Below are 26,547 nucleotides of genomic sequence, written 5' to 3'. Positions count from 1 at the left end.
GTAGTGGTAGTAGTAGTCATGGTGGTGGTGGTAGTAGTAGTAGTGGTAGTGGTAGTAGTAGTAAAGTAGTAGTAAAGCTAACATTAATATAATGCCTACGATATGCCAGGTATTGTGCTAAGGACTTTGCAATTGCTATCTCCTTTGATCCTCCTAATAACCCTTTGAGGTGATATTGTGTTGTTAAATAATTTTTAGCCTTATCTGACTCTTCATGAACCTATTTGGAGTTTTCTTGACAAAACTATTAATATTGTTTGCCATTTCCTTCTCCAACTCATTTTACAGATGATGAAACTGAGGAAAATAGGGTTAAGTGACTCGTCTAGGTTCACACAGCTAGTAAGTATCTGAGTCCAAATTTGAATTCAGATTTTGCTGACACTAGGCTCAGTGCCCAATCCACTGTGCCACCTACCTGCTCTTTGAGGTAGGTACTACTATTATCTTCATTTTACAGATGAATTGAGGCAAATAGAGGCTAAATGACATGCCTAGAGTCACCCACCTAATAAGTATCTCTGGCTGGACTTGAACTCAGATCTTCCTGACTCTAGGTTCAATGCTCTACCCACTGTGCCAACTATCTGCCCCAAAGTTTCCAGGAAGAGGGAAGAGATAGTTTCACTGTACTCTGTCCATTTGACAAACCTCATCTGGAGTATTATGTTCCATTCTGAGCATCATATAAACTGGAGAGCATCCAGAAGAGGGCAGCCAGGATAGTTAAAGGTCTTGCATTCATGTCATATGTGCATTGATTAAAGGAAGTGAGCATATGAACTTGGAGAAGAGAAAACTCAAGAACATAAACACTTCCATCAAGTATTAGAAGGACTTTTATGTGGAGGAGAAATTATACTTTTTCTGTTTTCCCCCATAGGTCAGAATCAGGAACAGTGGGTGAGGGATGCAAAGAGGTTAATGTTGGCTTGATGTCAAGAAGGAAGTACCAAAAATGAGGAGTCACCAAAAGGTGCCTGGGCTACCTTGAGAGGTGGCATGTTCTCCATGCTTGGAGAGAATCAGAAAAAGGCAGTGTTAGCTTGTTAGCTGTGTTATGATGGGGCTTCCTTTCTTCTCTGCATTGTAATAGATAGCTTCTGAGAGTCCCTCCAGATCTTTAATTCCATGAATCCATGATTAAGACCAGCGCAATAACAATCCATTGCACTCAAGTTGTTTAGCCACTCCCTAATGGTCACCTCCTTTGCTTCCCCCTGCTTTTTTTTTTGCTGCCTTAGAGAGTAGTGTTAGGAATATTTTCAAATACAGGGTGCCCTAAAAATCTTAGTGTAGTTTTCAACTTTAAAAGCTTGAATCTACACTAAGATTATTGGAACACCCTGTATATGGGACCTGTTTTTCTGTCATTGACTTCCTTGGAGTTTATGCCCAGTTATAGCATCACTGGGTCAAAGGGTAAAAATGTTAAATGAAAGAACATTTTTGTTGTTAGAGTTCTGAGTTCTTTTGCCCTAACTTGCTAAGATTCCCCAAATCAACAGGATTCCACGGTTCAGGAAAGTAGCTAGAAGCCAAATGGTCGCCACCCATTTTTAATAATAACTAACTGTGTGAAGTGAGAGCATCCCTTTCATAGTGGTCAACTGAAAGATAACTTTGTACAGACTGTGTGAGAGAAATGTGTCTAGATTTCTAGAAGGAAGGAAGGACAGTCTGGTGGAATTGAAGAGTTTTCTGAAGGAATCCCTGAGGATTGATCTTCTCTAGTCTCAGATAAACAGAGCATCTACTGACTGAGCCTCCGTCTAAAATTGGTGCCATAACTGAGTAAGCTTGCCAGACGCTGTGTTCCCTTTGTGTGTGTGCCTCAGACCCTCTCATTGTGCATAATATATAGCCTAGCATCCTATGCTTCTGCATATATCCTGGTTTTAATACCCATGTCATTGGGTGTTTTGCCTGGAAGCTAGTACAGGTAATTTAAATATATTAATGGATGTTGTTAATTAGCATCATTATCATGATGCTGTGCTAATATACAGAGAAAGAATGAGAGATGAATCAAGGGGACTCTGGCAACAGTTTAGTGCTGTCTTCAGAAAATAGTGTGGGGTCAGGAACTTGTCTCAAAAGAATGCCTCTAACTTGAGAGGTTGAGAGAGTTGATTTTCTATGTGGAGGGGCTTAAGACTGAGTCTCCCAGGTCCATTACCTCAGGATTCCTCAATCTCGAGTCCAATTTTTCACTTGGAAATGCTGTACCCTGCCCTGGGTAGGATTTGACTGAAATACTCTTCACTTTCCTGCATGATCAATCAATAGACTTTTTATTAAACACTTACCACGTGCCAGAAGCTATACTAGGTTCTGGGGATCCAAATTCAAAGGAGGAAACAATCCCTACTTAAAAGGAGCTAACATCATATTAATGGAGATTATAATTACATGTATAAGTACATATCACATAAATATAAAGGCAATAAATGCAAAAGAGATAACTATAATTTAGTTGATAAAGGGAGGGGCACAAGCATGTGGGTAATCAGAAAAGGTTTTATAAAGAAGATGGTACTTGAAAGAAGAGAAGGATCTATAAAGTGAAGAGAAAGTACATTCCAAACTCAAAGTCAGCCAGTTTAAAGAGAAAGAGACCAAAGATGGAATGTTTCAAGTAAGGAAGAGAAAGAAGACCAGTTTGGCTAGATCACAGAGTACATGAAGGAGAGTAGTGTCCAATGATTCTGGAAAGATAGGATGAGGCAAGATTGTGAAGTATTTTAAAAGCTAAAGAGAGCAATTAATATTTTATCATAGAGGCAATGGGGAATACCTAGAGTTTATTTAGTAAGGAAATGACATGCTTTGATCTGAGTTTAAGGAAAATCACTCCAGCAGCAGTGTGCAAGATGGGCTGGAGGGAGGAGAAACTTGAGGAAGGGAAACTAATTAGGAGACTGTTGCAATATTCTAGACGAGGAGTTTTGAGGGTCTGAACTAAGGTGGTAGCTGTGTGAATAGAGAATTGGTCAAATGCAAGAGATGTCATAGAAATAAATGCCTGAGACGGCCCATGTGAAGGCACAGTTTGCCATAATTTGGCAATTCATTGTGGATATGTGGAGTAAAGGGACAGTGAGGCATCTAAGGTACACTAAAATTATAAACCTTGGAGACTGGAAGGATAATAGTGCCTTTGCCAGAAATAGAAAGGCTTGAAAGAGGGGAGGTTTTGCAATGAAAAATAATGATTTCAGTTTTGGGCATCGACTTTGAAATGTCCAATATACTAAAGCTCAGGGCAGAGACTAGGGTTGAACATATAGATCTGGAGCTGTCTCCATAAAAAATGAACAGTAAATTCATTGGCACTGACAAATTTGCTGAGAGAGTAAAAAGAGAGGAGAAGAGGACAAGAACCTTGAGGAATGCCAAGAGTGGAAATGGAAGATGAGTCAGAAAGGCAATGGAGAAGGAGAAGAACCAGAAGAATATTGTTACAAAAACCCAGTGAGGAGAGAATATCTAGGAATGGAAGATCGTTAATAGTGTCATACAGAGCAGAAAGATCAAGAAGAACGAAAGCTGAGAAAAGATCATAAGATCCGGAAATGATGTGGTTGTTGGTTGCTTTAGAGATTGGTATCAGTTGAGTGATAAGTTCAGAAGACAGATTGCAAAGGACTGAGGGATGAGGGAGAGAAGTAACAGAAGAAAGTAGAAATGGTTTTTCAAAGAGATGGCAAAGGGCATAAAACTATAGAAGAATGTGCAGGAGAAAAAAAAGAGCACAAAGAAAAGACCACGTGTAACCTCCCTCCTTCAGCATGACATAGAGCCAAAGGTTCATTGCATTGGTTTCACTGGGCTCTTGTTAAAGCCAAAGGCATACCCAATCTCAGTGATTATATTTGCAACATTGGTCATATCTATGGAATGATCTCACACTTGCCTGGACAGTCTCTAAAATTAGTTACAAGATAGGAAAGCAACCAGGGTGTGTGTGTGTGTGTGTGTGTATACACATATATATGTATGCATACATATATATGTGTGTATGTGTATGTATGTATGTATGTATGTAAAATTGATTTATCCCTAGTGGAGACCAGTAATGAATGGGGAATGGGGAAGACTCACATTGGTCCAGAGATAAACAGTGAGTTTGATCTTGTGAATGAACTTGCAATCTTATCATATTTCTGTCACTAAAAGAGATTTGAGGCTACAGGGCAATTATTTGAAGTATTTTTCAGTTCCTCTGAGATTTACTTTACCTATTAGGTGGTTGGGTGGTACTTGGTCTAGTAATAAAAGTAGCAACAGGAGCAGTAGTAACATCATCTAACATTTATATAACATTTAAGGTTTGTAAAGCATTTTACAAATATTTTTTTTAAATTCTGACAACAACCCTGCAGGAGGGAGCTATTTCCCATTTACCAGATGAGGAAACTGAGGCAGGAAGAGTTTAAGTGCTTTGCCCAGGGTCACAGTTAGAAAGTACCTGAGGTTTAATGTTAACTCAGGTCTTCTTGACTCCCAGGTAAAGAATCCTATTCAATGTACCACATGGATATAATGCTTAATTCACTTAAGGATACATAATGGAAATATATGCATGTATTTATATATACTGTGTATGTACAGACACACATAAATATATTACTTAGATTCTAATTAATTTAATACCAGAGCTTATATGTGTGTATGTTTATCTGTGTGTGTATATATGTATGTATGTGTATGTATATGTATATATGCACATCCATCTCTATGTACAAGGCAGCTCAATGGCACAATGGATTAGAGCACTGAACCTGGAATTGGGAAGATCTGAATTCAGATCCAGCCTCAGATACTTGCTGGTTTTGTGACTCTAGGCAGGTCATTTAAACCTCCATATGCCTCAGTTTCCTGAACTGTAAAATAATGATGATAATAATAATATTCACCTCTCATAGTTACTGTAAGGATCAGAAGAAATAATATTTGTAAATCTCTTAGCATAGTGCCTAGTACATAGCAGGCATTTAATGTACTTATTCCTTTACTTTCCCTACATATAAATATAAGAGGAAGTGCTTAGATTAAAACACATACATGAATTAACTTCACTTTCTATTTTTTCATCCCCAAATATCCTCAGAAAAAAAAAGGGGTAAAAGACCCTTGGTGTAATTACATTGTTACCAACTTTATCATCCAGGGTCTGCTTCTCTAACTACCAGTTGATCTTTGTTACATCAGCAGACATAGACCATTTTCATAGATTTGTTCTGGTTTATATTCAGGGTCTGAAAGCCTATAAGTATTTATTGCCTTTTTTGCATATCTTTGCTTCTCATTTTGAATATTAAATGTATTAAAGTATTTCCTAATTTTTTCAACCTGTTACTGTTCCTGTCTGACTGTACAAGCCTCTACAATGCCTCTATTTTTCTGAGATAACTGAAATTCTCTTTAAGGGGCAGTTAGGTGGGGCAGTGGACAGAGCACTAAACCTGAAATAAGAAGATAAGAATTCGAATCCAGTATCAGATACTTCAAGCTCTGTGACCCTGGTCAAGTCATTTATCTTCTATCTGCTTCAGTTTCCTCAACTATAAAATGGGAATAATAATAGCACCCAACTCACAGGACTATTGTAAGCTTAGCACATTGCCTAGCTTATAATAGGCATTTAATAAATGATTGTTCTTGTTCAGTCATTTTTCATTTGTGTCTGATTCTTTATGACCCCATTTGGGGTTTTCTTGGCAGATACTGGAGTAGTTTTCCATTTTCTTCTCCAGCTCATTTTACAGATGAGGGAACTGAGGCAAACAAGGTTAAGTGACTTGCTCAGGATCACACAGCTAGTAAATATCTTAGGCCAGATTTGAACTCAGGATGATGAGTCTTCCGGATTCCAGGTCAGGCACTGTATCCACTGCCCACCTAACTGCCTGGGAAAACTTTGAGGGGATGCCTAGACCTTCACTCTATTTGTTCTCTAACTGTTCCATTTTCACTCATTGAGGACCATTCAGGGTGAGCATACATCAAGACTTCTTAAAGAAGCCAGTTTGATTCCCTGTGAACATTTAAACCCAATGAAAAATGCACACACACAAATATAATAATGGACTAAACCAAGTTAACTTGATTTGGAAAGAGAGAATTTCAGCATTTTCAAAGTAGGTATTATTAGACCTGTACCTAACAACCAACAGGAAAAAAAATCCCTTTCTTTCAACTTATCCACATCAGAACTCTCATTACACTGCATGTATACATTCAGTAGTGGGTTTTGAGCACCTCCTGTGGGGAATTACCAATAAGAGGGACAGAAACGATGTTTACCACTGGGGAGCTTACAGTGTAAGGTAGTCACTGGTAGTAAAAGCACCAGCAGTCTCCTTTTCCATCCTTCCCTCATCCTCCTCTTGACCTTTCCAAGCACTTCCTGCTTATACCTAATACCCCCACCCTACTCAGCTGAACTGTCCTTTCCTCTCCGTTTCCCTCAACATAGGCAGATCCCTTTTTTTTCCTGCTTCTTTGGTATAGAATGTGAGCCACTGATGTCTATGGGCAGTCAGCTTTTCTGCCTTAGATATCAACACCTCCTTCCCCCAAATCTCCCCAAACATGCAAGAATCCCAGGGTTCTGCCTTCCTATCTCCAACCTCTCTTCTGCCTAGTCCTCCTTTCTCTGCTCTCCCCTTAGCCTCATATGCCCCATTGATAAAATGAGGATCCAGAACCACCCCCTCCTCTGGGTGGAGCCTGGAATTAGGAAACCCTGGAATTCTGAAGGACCAGAGCTAAGAAACCTCTTGCTGCCTTCAGTAAGTTCCTCTAAACCTCCAAGCTACAGAGACCATTATTAATGTACTTCTTCCCTGGGACTAGCAGCTCAGTTAACTTTAACGGTAACACATTGATCTTGTCATTAGCCAACTTACTGTCAGCCTTAGGGAACTAAGCCTGCACTGAGTCCTTGGAGAGGACTGGGCTTTACCTCCCTTGGGGACAGTCCTAGTGGCTGTAGCCTTGAAGATGTTGTCCTGGATGGAGACAAAGGACCTTCTGTCAAAGCCAACAAGTGAGATGTTGACCCAGGGGCTCTGCCTCCAAACCAAAATGACTTTAGCACAACCCAATAGCTTGTATTAATTAAGGGAAAATGAAACAGTGGGTTTATCACACTTTTCATTAACTCTAGGACAGCAGAGAAAAGGTATCTGGGAGGCTGGCAGGGACAACGATGGAATGCACTGCTGTCCACATTCCTGTGTTTAATTAACGAGGGGAGCCCAGAGTCTGCCTATTACAAGCAGGTTTTCCAAGGACAGCCAAAGGGAAGGGGAGGGAGGAAAGAGGGCTAGGAGAGAAGGACGGGGGGAAGAGGAAGAGACTCTGGAGAGATGAGGAAAAAGACAAAGGGGACCATTGTGTGGATTTAAGAGAAATACCAGGCCTTCATTTAATCAATAAGTATTTATTAAGTACCTGCTATGGACTCAGACTGTATTAGGACCTGACAGGGATAAGACACGTTTCCTGCCTTCTATGTTACAATCCAGTTCATACCATAAAAGAATGATAACTGGAATAGACCTTAGAGTTCATCTAGTCCCCTCATTTGTAAAATAATTAAATTGAGGCCCAAAGGGGTCTAATGACTTACTCAAGGTTAAAGAAGGAGTAGGAGAGCTGGAATTTGAATCTAAATTCTCTTGTGCAAGATCTCCAGTACTTTCTACTGTACCACTTGAGGTTAGATGAAATTAATATCCAGGGGGCAATAGTGAGCAAGACAAAATAGAATATAATTGGCCTGGGTTATTCAGTGCTGCTTGTTGAGGGCCCCATGAGTACCTCTAATTTTCAGAGACAGGGAGAGAGCTGTCACAGGGACAAATGTGTTAATGATGTGGTACTAGAGATTTCCAGTTCTTCATACCTACAACCCTTCACAGGGCTAGTGAAATCAGACAAAGGAGACAGTCACCTCTCCATGGCCCAGACTGGGACCAATGGTGAGACTCCTGATATAGCTAAATCCCATCATTTCATATTCTTGTTATAACTACATGAATCAACACAAAATACTCATACTATACCATCTTCCCCCTATATACACATATGCCTACATGTTGTTGTTATTGATGATAATGATGATGATGAGTCTTTTCAGTTGTGCTCAACTCCTCATTACCTCATTTGGGGTTTTCTTGTTGAAGATACTAGAGCGGTTTGCCATTTCCTTCTTCAGCTCATTTTACAGATATAGAAACTGAGGCAAACAGGGTTAAGTGACTTGCCCAGGGTTACATAGCTAGTAAGTGTCTGAGGTGAGATTTGAATTAATGAAAATGAGTTTTCCTGATTCCAAGCCCAGTGCTCTATCCACTGACTATGTCACCTAGCTGCCCACATGTGCCCCACATATTGACATCTGAAAGTTGAAATTCAATACTAAATCTTCGGTATTTTCAATATTAATCTCAAATAGCACACTCTCCTGGGGAGCTGGTCCACTCATCATCTTTTCATGCTGACTCAAAAAGCATCTTCCAAATAGAAATAGAATGATCTTATTCTTCTCAGTTCTTTCCCCCAACTTTTCTTATCCTTGTAGGAGGCAGCTAGATGGTGAAATAGAGCACGAAGACTTGAGTTCAAATCAAGCCTCAGACACTTCCTGACTGTATAAACATTAAATCACTTAGCCATTGTCTGACTTGGTTTCCTTTACTGTATTTTGGGAATAACAATACCATCTACCTCACTGCGTTGTTGTGAGGATCAAATGAAGTGTTTAGCACTGTGCTTTAGCACAGGTGCTTAATAAATGTTCCCCACCTCCTTCTTCCTCATCCTCTTATATTTTCACCTTTCTCTCCCTCATTACTCTCTACATTTTTCTAAATCTCTATGCATATGTCATATGAATCTTGATTTCCTTCCCTCTGTGCCTCTTTCCACTCATCTCCCTCTTAGTTATGCTCCCCCAGGCATGTTCTGCTATGAGTCGTATACTGACAGAGTTGATGGCAGAAACTATGACTGGTGCTGACATTTAACCTTAAAAGCATATTCCGTATACTGAGCCACACTGTGGCATGGCATATTTAAAGGTAAAAAAGAATAAAAAAATCTTTGAGATCATCCTCACTCCATCGACCACAGGCTTTATAGGATTTCAAGTTGGAAGAGACCTTAGGGGTCATCAGGGCTACATCCTTTATTTTACAAATGAGGAAACTGAGACTCAGAGATAGGAAAGGACGTTCAAAAAGAGGAGTGAGATAGATTTTGACTAAATAGAAAGAACATTGTAACATTAGCCTTGCCCAACAGTAAGATGGGGTCCCTTATTAAGCTGTATGCTCTCAGTCCAAGGGAATGTTAGTTCCTTGAAGGCAGGAACTGGACAATTTTTTGTCTTTTTATCTCCAGCACCTATCATGTTGCTTGATTCATAGTAGATGTTTAATAAATGTTTTGTTGTTTATGTTGACTTGCACTGATGTGAATTTTCACTGGATGTAGTCAAGAAGAACTAAGCACTTATTAGGTATTCGGTAGAAGGAATTCTCCACATTGTACCGGATGACAATGCCTAGTACTGTGACTTGCACGTAGTAGGTTCTTAATAAATGATTGGCAAATTGAACTGAATGACCTATAAATCTGTATCTCTTGCTATGATCTTAGGATCCTAAAGATAGACATCTTTTTTTTTAATTTAAGGAATGGTGTTTGTTATAAGGTTTACTTTTTCTACTTTTTATGGTGAAAAAACTATGATCAAAGGTCCTGGGATCAAATATTGCCTCTGACACCTACTCCCTATGTGACTTAGGGTAAAACACTTGACAGTTCTGAGCCTTAGTCTCTTAATTTAAATAATGAGGAGGTTGGACTAGAAGATCTTAAAAGTCCCTTCCCATATCTAGGTCAATAAACTAGTGAAGCATTACATTATTTCACCATTTTAAAATTTATGTCTTTGAACATTTCCCATATCCTTCCCTTCCCTTCCCTTCCCTTCCCTTCCCTTCCCTTGATCCTTGGTCATTTTGTGGAGGTTTTTTCAGTAGTGTTTGACTCTTCATGACCCCATTTATGGTTTCCTTGGTAAAGATACTACTAGAATGATTTGCATTTTCTTTTCCAGCTCATTCTAAAAATGAGGAAACTGAAGCAAACAAGGTTAAGTGACTTACATAGGGTCATACAGCTAGCAAGTATCCAAAGCTGGATTTGAACTCAGAAAGAGAAGTCTTCCTGAACTCCAGTCATGGTACTCTATCTACTGCACCACCTAGTTTCCCAAACCTTGATCAGAGAGATGAAAAATGAGTTAGCTCAACAGCAGCGACAACAACAACAGCAACAGCAAGAAGTTACTAATAAGGATGGAACATCCACGCAGGCTCTCCATTACATCTGAGTCTCCCTGATTGACTGAGAGTGAGCCTGGATCTGTAGAATCCAGTGTACCTAAGTGGGTAGATCTCAGCATCTATTCTGAGTTGCTCTAAAGATTGTGATGCACCAAGATTAGAATTAATAAGGGTGGAACCCAGAAAACAAGGGCATGTTGAGGTTATTAGGTAATGAGGTTGCAGTCCCACTTAGTCTAAGACACAGTAAATTTCCCACATGTGTACTTTTGATCACTTTACCCTTCTGTGTAACTTTTTGCCTTCGAATGAATTTTTTTCCTTGTTAATAAAAGCACTAGAAAACACTTTCATTATATGGAGCATGGTAACCCAACACTTGGAAAGAGATAACCAAGATGCCAATATGGCAGATAACCTAGACTCAAGAATCTAGACTATCTCAGGAATCCAAGAATATCCAAGTGCTTCAAACTGGGATTTAGAAATAAAAGATCAAACAAGATTAGGATGGAAGCAGAAAACTGGGAAATAATTTTTACAACTAGTGTCCCTGATAAAGGCCTCATTTCTAAAATATATAGAGAACTGAGTCAAATTTACAAGAGTACAAGTCATTCCCCAATTGATAAATGGTCAAAGGATATGAACAAGCAGTTTTCAGAGGAAGAAATTAAAGCTATCTATAGGCATATGAAAAAAATACTCTAAATCACTATTGATTATAAAGATGCAAATCAAGACAATTCTGAAGTGCCATATGACACCTATCAGATTGACTAACATGGCAATGATAAATGTTGGAGAAGATGTGGGAAAATTAGAACACTAATTCATTGTTGGTGTAGTTGTAAGCTGATCCCACCATTCTGGAGAGCAATTGGAACTATGCCCAAAAGGCTATAAAAATATGCACACCCTTTGACCTAGCAATACCACTTCTAGGACTGTATCCCAAAGAGATCCTAAAAATGGGATAAGTAACAATATGTACACAAATACTTATAGCAGTTCTTTTTGTGGTGACCAACAACTGGAAATTGAGGGAATGCCCATCAACTGGGGAATGGCTGAACAAGTTGTGGTATATGAATGCAGTTGAAAACAATTGTGCTATAAGAAATGATGAACAGGTGAACTTTAGAAAAATCTGAGATTTATATGAACTGATGTTGATCGAAGTGAGCAGAACCAGGATAACATTGTACACAGTAACAGCCACAGTGTGCAATGACTGACTTTAATAGACTTGGCCCTTCTCAGCAATGCAAGGTCCTAAAACAATTCCAAAGGACTTACGATGGAAAATGTCATCCACATTCAGAGAAAGAACTATAAAGTCTGAATGCAGAGTGAAGCAGACGGTTTTCTTTTTGTTTTGTTTTTCTTTCTTATGGTTCCTCTCATTTGTTCTAACTCTTCTATACAACAGGACTAATATGAAAATATATTTAATAAGAATGTATACGTAGAGCCTATATCAGATTGCATGCCATCTTGGCGGGGGGAAGGGAAGAGAATGTAAAACTTATAGAAATGAATGTTGAAAACTAAAAATAAATAAATTATCTTTAAAAAAGAAAAAGAAAGAAAGAAAAGATAGCATGAAACAGTAAAAGGCAAGAGCCCTGAATCTGAAGACAGAGGTTCACATGGACTGTAGATAAGGTGATACCTTAGGAAACTGACCATGTTCCTGAATACCAGGTTTCCAAGTAAAAATGAACATTTCTTCAGCTGTAAGGAAGAGACAATGTCATGTGGCTCAGCTTTAAAAAAACAAGCATATTCCTGCCAAAAAAAATCTTAAATGCTGAATGAACTCTTTGCAGAATTCAGACCTTATCTTTAATTCCAATATTAAACACTGTATCTTGCTCAACAGGTCAGATATCTTATTTCTTTTCTCTTTAAACTCAATTTCATCTTCGTGTCCACATTTATTTTTGACCCAGAACTTGGGCCCATCATCCCTGTAACCTTTGATGGAGATCAGCTCCGGCACTTGATTATTCCAAGGCTTTGGCCTGTAACTCCTAAGGACCTTTTGACCACCATCTTTTCTTGCTTCCTATCCACAGGGGATTTCATCCCTGGTTTTTACTTGACAGTGGTAGCACAATATGGTAGGTATTTCAGGAGAGTTATAAAGGAAATAGATTCAAAGGAAGAAAAATGTCAATACATTTCATTAATTAGAAGATTTCAAGCTTGATTCATAGAATATTTCTTATAATAAGTAAGTGTTAAAGAGTCTTTGAGAAAGGATTTGTAACTTTCCAAATTAGCAATTGCTTAAAAGGAGGCCAACAGAATGGAATGGGGAAAAAAGCCCTTTTCCTCCCTTTTCCTTCCCTTGCCTTACCTTGCTTTCCCTTCATTTCTCTTCACTTTTCTTCTCTTGTACTATTACCTTACTAGAATATTATGAAGATCAGATAAGATGGTGTGTATGAAATGCTTTCAAAACATAAATCCCAACATAAATTTAAACTATTTTGGTTGTTAACTAGTTAGTGGGAAAGAGAAAAGAGGATAAAGCAATTGGAAATGTGACTGAAAGACTTACAGGTCAAGAGAAGCACTTAATTAAAAAAATAGCTGTGAAAGGATCAAGAAGAGTTCAAGATGGGTGTAAGGGTCCCAGCCACAAAAGAGGAAGTTAACAAGCAATGTTTTCTAAGGCACATTGACCAGAACCAAGCCTGGCTGCCCCTGTGCCAAGTAACTGAACAGAGGCTACCAGAGCAGTGGGAGTTAAGGATCTTCTTTGACTGGGAGGAAGAAAATAAACATTTATTTCTCACCAACTGTGCCAAACGCTGTGGTAAGTACTTTACAAGTAGCATCTCATTTGATCCCTGGAAGGTAGATGCTATTATTATCCCCATTTTACAGTTGAGGAAGCTGAGGCAGATGAAGGTTAAATACCATGGCCAGTGCCACACTGTTAGTAAACAGATGCCAAATTTGAATTCAGGACTTCCTAAATTCAGGAGCAGTTTTCTATCCATTGTGCCACCTAGAGAAGAACTGTGCTGGAGAAGAACAATCAGAAACTACTTCCCCTTCAAAAACAAAAATGAAGAGCCAGTTTGTTGGATGGAACAAAGGGAACCCTTGGGGAGTTTATAACTAAATGTCACTAACCCAAGTCACTCAACATTATTTTCCAAAGTACCCACTCTATAATGAATCCTGCATGAACATGGAGAAGATATAGTCAAAAAGAACAGAAAAACAGAAACGGGAAATGACCCTTGTACCCTCATAGAACTTCCAGCATAGTAGTAGCATAAAATCATATGATTAAATGAATGTATTTAAGAACATTTATAAGTTAAGGTATAGACTAATTGCAAATTAATCTGTAGCAAAGTTTCCCTTTTATCCTTTTTTTAGAAGACTAGGTAAATGCAAATAGTCACATAAATGAACAAAGATTAATGAATAATAAGTATCTATCATTTAAATAGTACTTCACAAACTTTAAAGCATTATATGGATGATAAGTATTATTATTTTATTCTCACAACAATACCAGAAGGTAGATGCTGTTAATTATTCCCATTTTACAAATGAAGAAACAGACTGAAAGAGAATATGTGACTTTCCCAAGGTAACACATAATAGTTGTCTGATGTAGGATTTGAACTTGGTTCTTCCTGACTCTCAAGTCCACTTTGCCCCATAGCTGCTACTTGCACTGTATAGTTCATTACAATTATATTCTTTAATATTAAACAAATATTAAGTAAAATATTTAATAGTAAAGATTACAATTACATCTGTAAGCACTGTGTATGTACATCCTCAACTAGTCATTTTGGTCTTAATCTAGGTAATCAAAAAAGCTTGTTCATGGGAAAAATTGTTAGAAATCATCTCTCCAAGGGCTGATGCTAAAATCCCCTCCCCAAGTATGGGGGAAGGGAGAAGTCTGTATCTGTAAAGAGGGTGCTAAACAGTAATTCCAAAGGACTCAAGATGAAAAATGTTATCTACCTCCAGAGACAGAACTAATGAACTCTGTGTGCAGATTGAAGCATAAGGTTTTTTCTCTCCACTTTCTTTATTTTTCTTGCTTTAAAAGTTTTTTGTGACATGACTAATATGAAAAATAGATATTGGGTATTGTATTGCTTGCCCTCTGAATGGATGGGGGAAGGGCTGGTAATAGGGAAAGAATTTGGAACTAAAAAAATTTTTAAATAAATATTAAATAAAAATAATAAAGGGGCTGCTAAACATTAAGGCATATTCTTTAGTATTACCCGACTTCTGAAGAGTTAGCCTCTAAGCAAACAGTTGGAATGTTTACCTGACAATTTTAAGAAATGAGGTGAATGGCAGAAATAAGCCATCAACATGATGGTCCTAGGGAAAGATAGAAATACTGGAAAAATAAATAATTCCAGAATATCAATAAGGGATGGTGTAATCATTTGCAAAAACTGGACAAAGAGTCATCACTGTGGAATGAGATAGTATCTGAAAATGTTTCCAGATTATTTTTGAGGTATCATGGGTTGGTTGAAAAAAGGAGAGAAGGAAACCTTTATAAATATTATCTTAGTATCTCAGTTAGATGTTATCTCATTTGAGGCAAGTTGGTAGCATAGTAGATAGAGTGCTGAAGCCAGGAGTCAGAAAGACATGAGTGCAAATCCAGCTTCAGACACTAGTTGTATGAGGCTGGGCAAATCACTGAACCTCTGTCTATCTCAATTTCTTCAAGTAAAATGGGGATAATAATAGTACCTACTTTATATGGTTGATAAGAAGATCAAATGAGATAATATCTCTAAAGCACTTAGCACTGTGCTTGGCACACATAGGGGCTTATATAAATGTCCTCCAAATGGACCCCCTCACCCATTCCTTCTGAAGGTCTTTACTGATGGAAAAGGGAGGCCAATTTGCCAGGGGTCTATGCTACTGAATAATTAGCAAGATGGTTGGCAATGGACTAGAGGGTTTGGTGGAGGAGCCTTGAAGGTCAGATAGAGGTAGCTGTATTTTTTTTTTAAGCAATAGGGGTTAAGTAACTTGCTCAAGGTACATGGCCAGTTATTTCTGGGTGTGGTGCTAAGTATCTGAGCCCGGGATTCAATCTCCAGGTCATCCCAACACTGGAGCCAGTGCTCTTACTCTCTGAGCCACCTGGCCGCCCCTAAGAAATTGGGGTTAAGTAACTTGCTCAAGGTTACACGGCCAGGTGTTTCTGGGTGGGTGCTAAGCATCTGAGCCCGGGATTCGATCTCCAGGTCATCCTGACACTGGAGCCGGTGCTCTTACTCGCTCTGCTACCTGGCCACCCCGGTAGCTGTATTTTTTAAATGAAATAGTATACTTAAAGTATTTGGCAAAACTTAAAGTGTTATATTAATTTTGTCATCATCATCATTTATGACAACAGGCAATAAGAAATTATTCTGGGTTCTTGAGAAAGACAGCATTCTACTGAAACAGGTTTTTGACCCAAGTTTTTCTGGTGGATGTGTGTTATATAAAATGGAGGAGAGTAAAGCGAAATGTAGAGAGACCAACTGGAAAACTATAACATCAAACTATTACATCCCCCTAGCATGGGGGGAAAGGGCCTGGTCTAGAAGATATCCATAAGATAAAGGATCTTTAAAAAAAAGACAACATAGAGCCTGGAAAAGAAAAATCTAAGAAAGAACTTTTAAAACGAAATCTAGGCGCAGCTAGGTAGTACAGTGGATAGAGCATTGGCCCTGGAATCAGGAAGGCCTGAGTTCAAATCCAGCCCCAGACACTTACTAGCAGTGTGACCCTGGGGGAAAGTCATTTAACAGCCAAGGCTGAATGATCCCATTCTTTCTCATTTTTCTTAATGTAGTACTGTAGTATTTGTAGTAATTGTACTGTAGAAAGTGCTCTGGATCTGCCATCAAAGGTCCTGGGTTCCAGTTCTGCCTTTGAGGCCATAATATAGGAGGATAGAATTAGATGTCCTCTGAGGTCCCCTTCAGCTCTTTCTGTGTATTCTGTACATAATTTTACAAAAGTATTTGTTGTCTCCTTTGTTAGAAGAGAAATTCCTTTCCAAGTAGGGATTGTTTCATTCTTTCTAATTGTATGTACTATGCCTAGAACATAATAAATACTTAATAATATGCTTGTTGATTGATAGGCTGATTCTATAATAATTAGTCTCCTCCATTTCATATAACACACACCCACCAGAAATTGTATAAAAAGGAAGGATTCCTTGTTAGATAGGATGTGGGGTGAGATGATTTCCAAAGGTCCTTCCTCTTGGAACATTCTGTGATCCTAGGGCAAAGAAAAAGGAAAGGGAAGCTGAATCCAAGAGATATGATATATAAATAGCTGGCAGGACTTTGTGATGTTTGAGACTGAAAGAACAATGGAAGAAGAATCCCAGAAGGATCTGGGATCATTCCACCATTGCCTTCAACTTGCTCTCGTATGCCCTCACTTCTATAAACCTCAGTTTCCCTCTGTCTTCATCTTCCACAAACCTTACATGAAAGGCTTCACAGCAGCAAGTCACCCTATAGGCTTAGCATACTAGATATTTTTTTGGCTTGATTATAAATTCCCCAAGGGCAGGAATCATGCATGGCCTGGGTTCCCTGCCACAGAGTACTATGCCTCACCTTTTATGTAATAAGCTCTCAAATGTCTGAGGAGGGGAGGGGAAGGGGGAGGAGATCAGGCACATAAGGGGGCTCTTTTCATTTGTGAAAGAATGTCTTTGTACATCTACTGGCAAGACAAAACTATGACCTCGTATTATGACTCCTTGGGCACTGCCAGTCCTTGGAGTGATGCCATCCTAGAAGAAACAGATTGGCAAAAGAAAGGGCTACTGCAATGCTCATAGGCCCAGGGCACTCTCTCACCTGATGCCAAGTGTGCAGCTTGCCTCTGAGCTGGCCCAGACAGAGTCATGCCCTGGTACGACCCCCTCGTCTTCTGATGGATGGCCTTTCATCTGTCACACAGACACCCTCTGAAAGTTCCCATTTGTATCCTTGTAGATGCTAATCTCCTTAATGTACTGAGTTGAGCTTATCTCCCTTAGAGGCCTCTGGTTATTTATGTATTTCTGTCACTGACTCATTGAATCTATTTTCTTTTGCTTCCAATCATCTTTTATTGAGATAACTGAGAGGATAGAGCAGGTCCATAATGACCCTGGTTTATTGGCTCATTATAAGACACCTCTCAACAAAGCATAATTGTTGAACAGACTGGGAGAGGAGGCAGAGGGCTATGTGTTTCTGCAGAAAGTAAATGGGGGGGGGGGACTTGTAGTAGTTTCTCTTTTGGTATAGGGGCTCTTACCTAACCCAAGGTGTATGAAGAGATTTCAAAGGGGTATGAACTTGAATGGGAAAAAAATCCATCTTTATTTTTACTTACTTCTAACTAAAATTTATCATTTTATTTCATTATTAATGTAGACAACATCATTATTCTGATAAGGGGTTCAATAGACTTCATCAGGCTCCCAAAGGAGACTATGGTCCAAAAATGGTTAAGATCCTGTCTTCTAGTGTGAGCCTATGATTCATGTCCAAAGTCCCCAGGGCCTTCTCACTTGCCACCTCTCTCTTTTTTTTCTTCCTCCAACATTTTTTTCTCTAAGTCTCACTTCCTTCTTTCCTGGTTTCTTTTCCTCTGCTCCTCTCTCCTATTCTCTCCCTTTCCCTCCCATTCTCCAGCTCCCAGTCAGTCGCTCTGAATTCCCGGCAGCCAGTAAAGGGGTGGAAAAAATTGTTCCCTTTTCCTCCTTTCTCTGCAGCGTGAAATCAGCATTTTATATTTTAACAAGAACTGGGAAGGGCAAGGGAAGCTTGATTAAACCCAGCAGCTTCCTATCTCTTCAGGCATTTAGCAGCCTAGATCTTTTCTTCCATTCAAATATTTCATAAAAGCTCAACACAGTTTAAAAATAGAATATAGAACTCTTTCTCCGTGTTTCATGAGGGTTGTGAGTTTGGGTATTCCATACCCATTTCACAGGTCATAAACCTGGGTTAAGAAAATTGCTAATGATTTTTTTTGTTTGCTGTTGTGATATCAGATCAGTAGAAAAGTAGGAAACAGCACTTATGATTCCTGACTCTTAGCATATCCCCTAAAGCTCAAAGATATCCCATGGCCTTTAGTAAAAAGAGAAGTCCCAGATTTAGACTGAAAGATGCATTGGAATGAAATTCAGATAATCAGACTCTACCCAAATCATTTAACCTTTCTTGGCCTGAGTTTCCACATTTTTGCAAAATTAGTTCGAACTGGGGGATGGCCCTCTGTCTCTGATGGACAAACTGGGTTCAAACTTGAGGGTTTCCCCTGAAAGTGATCTGGATAGCTCATGTTTGCATTTCCCCAGAGTTTGGGCAGCTGCTTCATTCCAAGGTCTAATCTCAATGTTTTCAATTCCTTTACAAGGAACTAAACTAATCACACCTTGGGATGGATAGCAAGCTTACTACATTCAACATAGAAAGGACACGTGTCAGAGTGCATAGACAGAACTTGGCTCTCTTGAGTGGCTTATCAATTAGAGTGCTATCCAGAGAGCAGGTAACATTCCTTTCCTCTTCCTCTCCAACCAAGTGAGGAAGAAATCAGTGTCAGTACCACCTTATGCATAGCCCTTGACTCAGAGTGATAGGAAAAGTCAAGGGCTAGGTTTGCTGTTCCACAACTGTTTTGTCTTACCACCCTCCTCAGGGTCAATTCCTTTAGTTCTAGATTTGAAATAGGAACTGTCCAGCTTGTTTCAAGAATTCTTCTATAGCTCCCACCACTCTTTGCTGTAGAATGATACAACATGGCATAGTGGAGAGAGTAGTGGACTTGGAATCAGGAAGTCCTGAGTTCAAATTCTGTCTCAGATATCACCAGGCATATGAGCCTGGGCAAGTCACTTAACTTTCGTGGCTCACATGTAAAATGGACTCATTAATCTCTAAAATTCCCTCTAAAGTTTAGCACAGTGCCTGGCAAAGAGTGTACATTTAACAAAAGCTTCATGACTACTTAAGTTGTCTTTGAGCTAAAAATCGAAGAACATATGATGTAATGTATCCCTGCTACTACCTTGCAAGGTCTTTTAGCCCCTAGCATGGTCCTGGACTACTTCTTCATCAAGGAAGTCCTCAGCTACCTACTGGTTTCTGTTCCAGCACTGTCACTCTGCCCTGCCTTTGGTGACTCTCAGGAAAGTGTGACAACTTTTACAATGAGATAACTAGAATCAAAATTACCTCTTAGCTATCTCACATGTTTCCAGTTGTGCAAACTTCTGTTAACTTCCTGTCTGAACCAGCTGTCTCCTCCCTTTCTTCTAGCCAAATTAGGGCAGTTGAATTCCATTCAGTTTTTCCAGATCTCATTTCCCAAGTAGTCAGCACTGAGGCTTTTTGAGGCTGGGGGAAAAAAAAACACCCTACCCCTCTTCCACTGGCTTTTCTGGGTTCCATCACTATCTAGTAATTAGAATAAACCACCCTGAGTAGCTTCAAGAAAGAAATAGAAAAACTGAAGTAGGAAGGACATAGTTGAAAGATATTGCTTCCAGCCATGTTAAAAAAGGCAAAATCGCAGGACCCTGTTACAAAGGGAATGATTTCTTAAGTCCCTTCAAACTCTGACATTCTACAGTCCTATTATTCTAGAACTATAGGGCTCTCTGCATGATGAGTCCTTGATAAATTTCGCCAAACACTTGTTAAGTGCCCACTGGTACAAGGGACTATTCTGGTCTCTGGGGATACAAAGGAAAACAAAATACCCCTGCCTTCAAAGAGTTTGTGTTCTACCCAATAAATCCTATTGACTGCCAAAGAAACAAAGAGCTTCTCCGGTGCAGGAATTTCCTACAGAATTTTCCTTCTCTCCTTTTGTCACATAAGGCTCCTAGGAAAAGGGCATAACAGATGACAGTGATAAAATCCCACATTCCAGGGGGAAGCCATGCAGACCAGTTATTTACTGCTAGGTGCCCAGGCTCTGTCCCACTGATATAAATGCCACAAATAAAACACACTCCCAGCTCAGCAAGCAGCATCTATCTTTCTTGGGGTGATGCTTGGTAGTTTGGGGCATAAATTCAAATCCCTGCCCACTGGGGGGAATAAACATCTTCCAGATGGATTGGTGTTCATGGAGATTCCTTTCTCGAGGGGAATCTCAAAACATCTGGCTGGTGCAGCCTCTGTGATATGACCTAGTAGGGCTTCTTATTCCCTCCAAGTAAGAAGGGGAACCTGTGACCCAGCCTGAGGCTCTTGCCAAGCCCCATGGTAGAGCTCTCATTTGTTTGGCTAAATACAGTTTGCTTTTAATTACTTGTGGCAAATGCCCATAGTACGTTTTGGAAGAGCAATGAAGCATTGATTTTAGGAGATCCTATGTACACACACATACATTATATCTACATACACATATGCACACACAAACACAAAATGCAAATATACACATGTATATACACATATATATCACATAAATATACATACACAATCCAATATTTGCAGAGAAGTAAATTGAGCCTGCAAAATAATTTTAGTCGGTTTCCAGCAATGTTGAACAAAAATTATTAAGTAAATATTATGTACAGATCTCCATTTTAGAGATTTGGGGAAAGTAGGGTGTTAACAAGGGAGGGAAGGCAAGATTTTTTAAAATAAAGGTTTTTTTTCTGCTCACATGGAATTTAAAATCTAGTGGGAAGTGTATAACACATGCACTAATCATCATGATATAATGAAGAAGGACAAAGATGGAAGAGGAGGAGGAGGAGGAAGAAGAAGAGGAGGAGGAGGAGAAGTAGTAGTAGTAGAAGAAGAAGAAGAAGAAGAAGAGCTAGTGTTTATACAGCTCTTTAAGTTTGCAAAGACCTTTTTATATGTTGTCCTTCATGACAACCATTTATGCTAGGTGCTATTATTGTCCTCATTTTACAGATGAGAAACTGAGTTAAGAAAAGGTAAGGAATTTAGCCAAAGTCACAAAGCTAGTAAGTATCTGAGGCAATATTTGAACTCAAGTTATACTGACCAGTGGTCTAGGACTCTTTCCATCATGCCACCTAACTTCCTTTAACTAAATAAAATATGACATTAGAGGTGCAGTGGAGGCAGCATTTTGTATTCATACAGATTTGAGTTCAAACCCTGCCTCTAAAAGCTTCTGGTTCCATGACTCTAGGCAAGTCAATTTTTTTGTTTGTTGTTGTTCAATCATTTCAGTCTTGTCCAATTTTTTTATTACCCCATTTGAGGTTTTCTTAGTAGAGTTACTGAAGTGGTTCATCATTTCCTTCTCTAGCTTATTTTACAGATGAGGAAACCGAGGCAAATAAGGCTAAGCAACTTGCCCAGGGTCACACAGCTAGTGTCTGAGGTTAGATGTAAACTCAGGAAATTGAATCTTCCTAACTCCATGTCTGGTACTCTATCCTCTATGCCATCTACTAAGTCATTAATATATTTTCTTCTGCTTTTGTGGAGGACATTCTCTTGTAAGGATTCTTTATGTTGATGAAACTGTAGATTTTTGCATTTTTACATAAGGAAATTGTAAAGTACAATGGAAAGTTCAAAGGGTTATGTGACCTCTGAATATCATTGCTATTTGTGAAAGAAGGGAGGCCTTCATGAGGAGACTGTCTTTGAGTTGGGCTTTAAAGGATGGATCTATATAAGATTTGTAACTGTGGGACCAGAGAAGCAGGAATTAGTGTGGGAGAAAGCACTCGGTTTTGTTGTCTTTGATCTTGTATTTCTTCCCTAAGAATGTTTAGATTTAGAAATCTTGCAAGGCCTGGAGCAGAAATCACTTTGGAAACCTAGACTTCTGCAGATCAAAGCTAACCCCAGTCTTTGGGAAGGTAAAACAAGATGGGTCTAGGCATTGTTGATAACACCTGAGGCATTAGGAGATCTTATCATAAAAGATAGTGAGGACAAAGGATCTGGGAGCAGTAGAAGAAGGGCTAGGTATAGACTAAAAGCTACTTCTCATATCTGGTTTTAGGGGCAGATCAGAGAAACCAAAGTATATCTTACTTCTATCTTTCTTAATTTCCTAATCTATAAAATTGGGATAAATCTCAAGGTTTCTGTGGGCATAATATGAGATACTATTTGTAAAGTGCTTTGCAAACCTTAAAGCCCTTATCGAAATGCTAGTTATAATGAAGATGGGACAAGTAGGTGGCACAGTGGATAGAACACTGGATCTGAAGTCAGACTCATGTTTCTGAGTTCAAATTTGGCCTCAGACACTTCCTAGCTGTGTGACCCTGGGCAAGTCACTTAACCTTGTTTGCCTCAGTTTCCTCATTTGTAAAATGAACTGGAGGAAGAAATAACAAACCATTCCAGTATCTTTGCCAAGAAAATCCCAAAATGGGGTCATGAAGAGTTGGACATGACTGAAAAATTACTGAACTATAAAAACAATACTGAAGATGAGGAGGAGAGCAATTGTCTCCAAGCTATGCCACGTGGCATTAACTCATCTCACACTCACCTGAAGATAGACCCTAGTCTTGCTGGAGAAGCAACCACATGTTCAGAAGAAGCTTTCCCAAGCATATGGAAAAAAAAATCCTGCTGGTACTATTCATCAAAACACATATCAAATCATGGGCCCAGGACCTCAAAGAAAACAGAGGCCACAGACCTGGAAGAAATAAGAAATCTTTAACCTCTTCTCCAGATCTCTTTTGCGTTAGTTTTTGATAGGAAATGTGTTTTACTAGATTTTATTTGTAGATAATCAACACATAGCCAGCAAGTCAGTTTTTATGTTGTCCTAGTCTAGAATTTTACAGAAGAGTACAAAATGTGGGGAGGGAAGATGACTCTGGGATCTTTACAGCTATTAGCAATGAATGGCTTTTGAAAATCTTGCAAACCTCCAAGAGCGAAATATCCAACTGACACCTTCAATATTTGGTGGATCCATATGGATTATTGCGGGGGTGCTAAGGGTTGTATGTTGATCTCAGAATTTGTCATCCTTTCCCCTCTTCATGACCTTCTATTTACTATTAAAAGCCCTTTATTTATACTGATATGCCCACTTTTGATTTATCCATGTATCTATTCATTTTAGTCTTTGCTTGGTATTATACAGTCATTACTGTCTATGCTTTTAAGAATCTTTTCTACTTAGTGAAAAAGTCAGAGGTCATGTGAATAAATTTGTTCTCATACGGGTTTCAAACATGAATGGATATGGATATTTTTTTCTTCAAAAAGTTCCTGAATCACATGTATAGAACATCCATGCATTTTCTCTGATGGTTTTTGCCTCCATCAAGTTTTGGTTTATTTTCTAACAACCCGTTATCTCCCTCTTACTCTCTATGGTCTGGCCACATTGGCCTGTCTGACATTCCACACTGTCTCTCAGATCTGTTCTATTTCTCTAGCTATTCACCATGACACCCCCCCACCCCATCTCTCCCCCTTCCTCCTCTCTCTCTGACTCTACATGCTGGAATCCCTGGTTTCTTTCAATACCTTTCTACCTTCCATACAAGGCCTTTCTTGATGCAATTTCCCTATGCCCCCTCCCATCTACTCATTCATTTTCATCAAGATTACCTTCAATTTAATTTCTATTGGCCTTACATCAACCTATATATGGATAAATAGTCTCCTTATTTGGATATACGCTTATTAAGAGCACAGATGTTTTGCTCTTGTCTCTGTAGCATTCTCAACAGTTGGCACAGTGCCTGGCATATAGTAGGTACTTAATAGATGCTTTTTGATTAATTGATTATCCTTGCCTTCTGCCCCCAGCTACTAGAGCATTTACCCATTTGATTTTTTCTTTCTAGAAGGTCAAGGCTTTGTGAGTGAGGATGAATATCTGGAGATCTCTGGCATCACACGGGACCAGTCTGGGGAGTACGAATGCAGCGCCTTGAATGACGTTGCTGCCCCAGATGTACGGAAAGTAAAAATCACCGTAAACTGTGAGTTGTCATTCAAAGCTTGCTCTCAAGAAGTATGTGTGTGTGTGTGTGTGGGTGGGTGGGTGTGTGTGCATGCATGTGTGTGTGTATTGGGGTAAATGGAAAGGGTAGCAAAGGAAGAAGGGGCCTCATCCTATCCAAATTACTGAATGACTCGGTGGCATCTTTAGTCAAATACCCTATCAAGGTACATACACTCCCATATTCAGCTCTGTTTGTATTTTCTCTTGAAATAAGATTGATTTCTGTAATTCCTATGGGTACCAAGTTTTAGCCTTCCCTTGCATGCCTTATGAAAGCAATACAGGTTTGGGAAGAATTCATAAAATAGGTATTAGTGTAAATGTAATACCTATAATTGGGAAATTGTTCTTTGGGATGCTAGATTCAAGAGATATCTTTAGGAAGTTCATTGGCATCATGGAAGTGCTGTCTTAGCAATTCTTTTATCATCTAACTATTGACTTTGCAGATCCTCCCTATATCTCAAATGCCAAGAACACCGGGGTTTCACTGGGTCAGAAAGGCATTCTCAGATGTGAAGCTTCTGCTGTCCCCCTGGCTGAATTCCAGTGGTTCAAGGAGGAAACCAGGTACCTACTCTGAAGCTGAGTAGCAGACCAAAACATTTCTTTAGATTTCAAGACCTTTTGTTTCCCAGTGGGAGCAATAGAAGAGAAAGGTGTGGAGAAAGCAGAAATGTTTCCTACAAATGCATCTCCTTGTCAAGCTGGAAAGAATTTGCTAGAACTTATGTTTTGAGATAGTTGTTTCATACTCTGTATTTGATGACTTTGTTCAAAATCTCTTATTCTATACAAACATCCTTACCTTTGGAGAAGGAATGCCTGTAGGGTCTGGGTTTGAATTGTCTCTGACATTTCACTTTGTGAACTTGAGCAAGTCACTTAATCTGCTTGATCTTCAATCAGTCATTTAACTTTTTATTAAATGCCTACTGTACTACACACACCTGAGAATGAAAAAAAAAAAAAAAAGCAAAAAAACCCCTCCCTCCTCTCAAGGAATTTATAGTCTGAAAAGGGAGACAACATGCAAAGGACTATGTAGGACTATGTACAAACAAGATAGATGTAAGCTAAATTGGAAGTAGGCTCAGAAGGGAGTAATGAAGATTAAGGTAGACTGGGATAGGCTTCTTGTAAAAGTTTGGACTTCAGCTAAGATTTGAAGGTGGTCAGGGAAGCTAGGATGGATCGATAAGGAGAAATAGTGCTCCCCACGTTGGAGATAGCCAATGAAAATGTTCAGAATCTGAAAATGGAGTGTCATGTGTGAGAAACATCAAGGATGCCAATGTCATTAGGTCACAGAGTCTATTGCAGGGGGATAGGTTAAGAAGACTGGCAAGGTAGAAAGAGATGAGGTTAAGAAGGCCTTTATAAGCTGAAGAAAGGATTTATATTTCATTCTGAAGGTAACAGACAGAAACTGAAGTTGATTGAATGGGGGAAGGTGGTGTGTGACATGGTCAGAATTGATCTTTAGGAAGAAAAATTTGATAGCTGAGTGGATAATGGATTGTAGTGGGTAGAGGCTTGAAGCAAGGAGATCAATCAACAATCAGGTTATTGCAATAGTCTAGGCATTATGCACAGTTAGCATGTGTGTCCTGGGTGAAGATTTAATAAAGGAGACAGAAAATGACTGGTCAGACAGGTAAGAGGAGAACCAGGAGAGAGCAGTGACCCAAAAACCTGGAAAGAAGAGAGTATCAAGGAGCAGAGGGTGTTTAACAGTTTCAAAGGAGACAGAGAAGTTTAAAATTATGAGAATTGAGAAAAGGCTATTAGTTTTTTCAATGAAGAGATTATTATTGACTTTGGAGAGAACGAATGAGATTGGAAGCCAGACTTCAAAGAATTAAGAAAAGAATGAAAAGAAAACAAGTGGACACACCTATTAAGGACAACTTTCTCCAAGAATTAAGACATAAAATGGAGGAAACAAGACAATGATGACAGGGATGGATGAATCAAGTGAGGGTTTGGTTTTTTTTTTTTTTTGAGGATGAGGCGGGGCAACATTTGCATATTTCACAGCACAAGAGAGTCAACCAGTAGAAAGGATCAGTTTAAGATTAGTGAGAAAGAAGGGATGATGGAGGAGACAATCTGATGGAGTAGAATCACTTATGCAGGGATGGGGATTTTCCTTGGCAAG

General features: G+C 39.2%; 1 protein-coding gene across 1 annotated transcript in view; it reads left to right on the top strand.

Annotated features, from left to right (window-relative positions):
• Window positions 1-26,547, top strand: part of OPCML (opioid binding protein/cell adhesion molecule like) — a 733,671-nt gene that overhangs the window by 682,346 nt on the left and 24,778 nt on the right. Inside the window, exons 4-5 of the mRNA XM_069079664.1 lie at window positions 24,226-24,363; window positions 24,836-24,956. Of these exons, the coding sequence (XP_068935765.1) occupies window positions 24,226-24,363; window positions 24,836-24,956 (259 nt within the window). The remainder of the gene's footprint in view (window positions 1-24,225; window positions 24,364-24,835; window positions 24,957-26,547) is intronic.

The sequence above is a fragment of the Petaurus breviceps genome, unplaced genomic scaffold (assembly GCF_028583685.1).
Source record: "Petaurus breviceps papuanus isolate PSGF00001 unplaced genomic scaffold, PetGlider_PUasm1.0 91133, whole genome shotgun sequence".
NCBI classification, from domain to species: Eukaryota; Metazoa; Chordata; class Mammalia; order Diprotodontia; family Petauridae; genus Petaurus; species Petaurus breviceps.
Note: the sequence above shows the minus strand (reverse complement) of the source record. Positions and strands in the feature narration are given on the sequence as shown.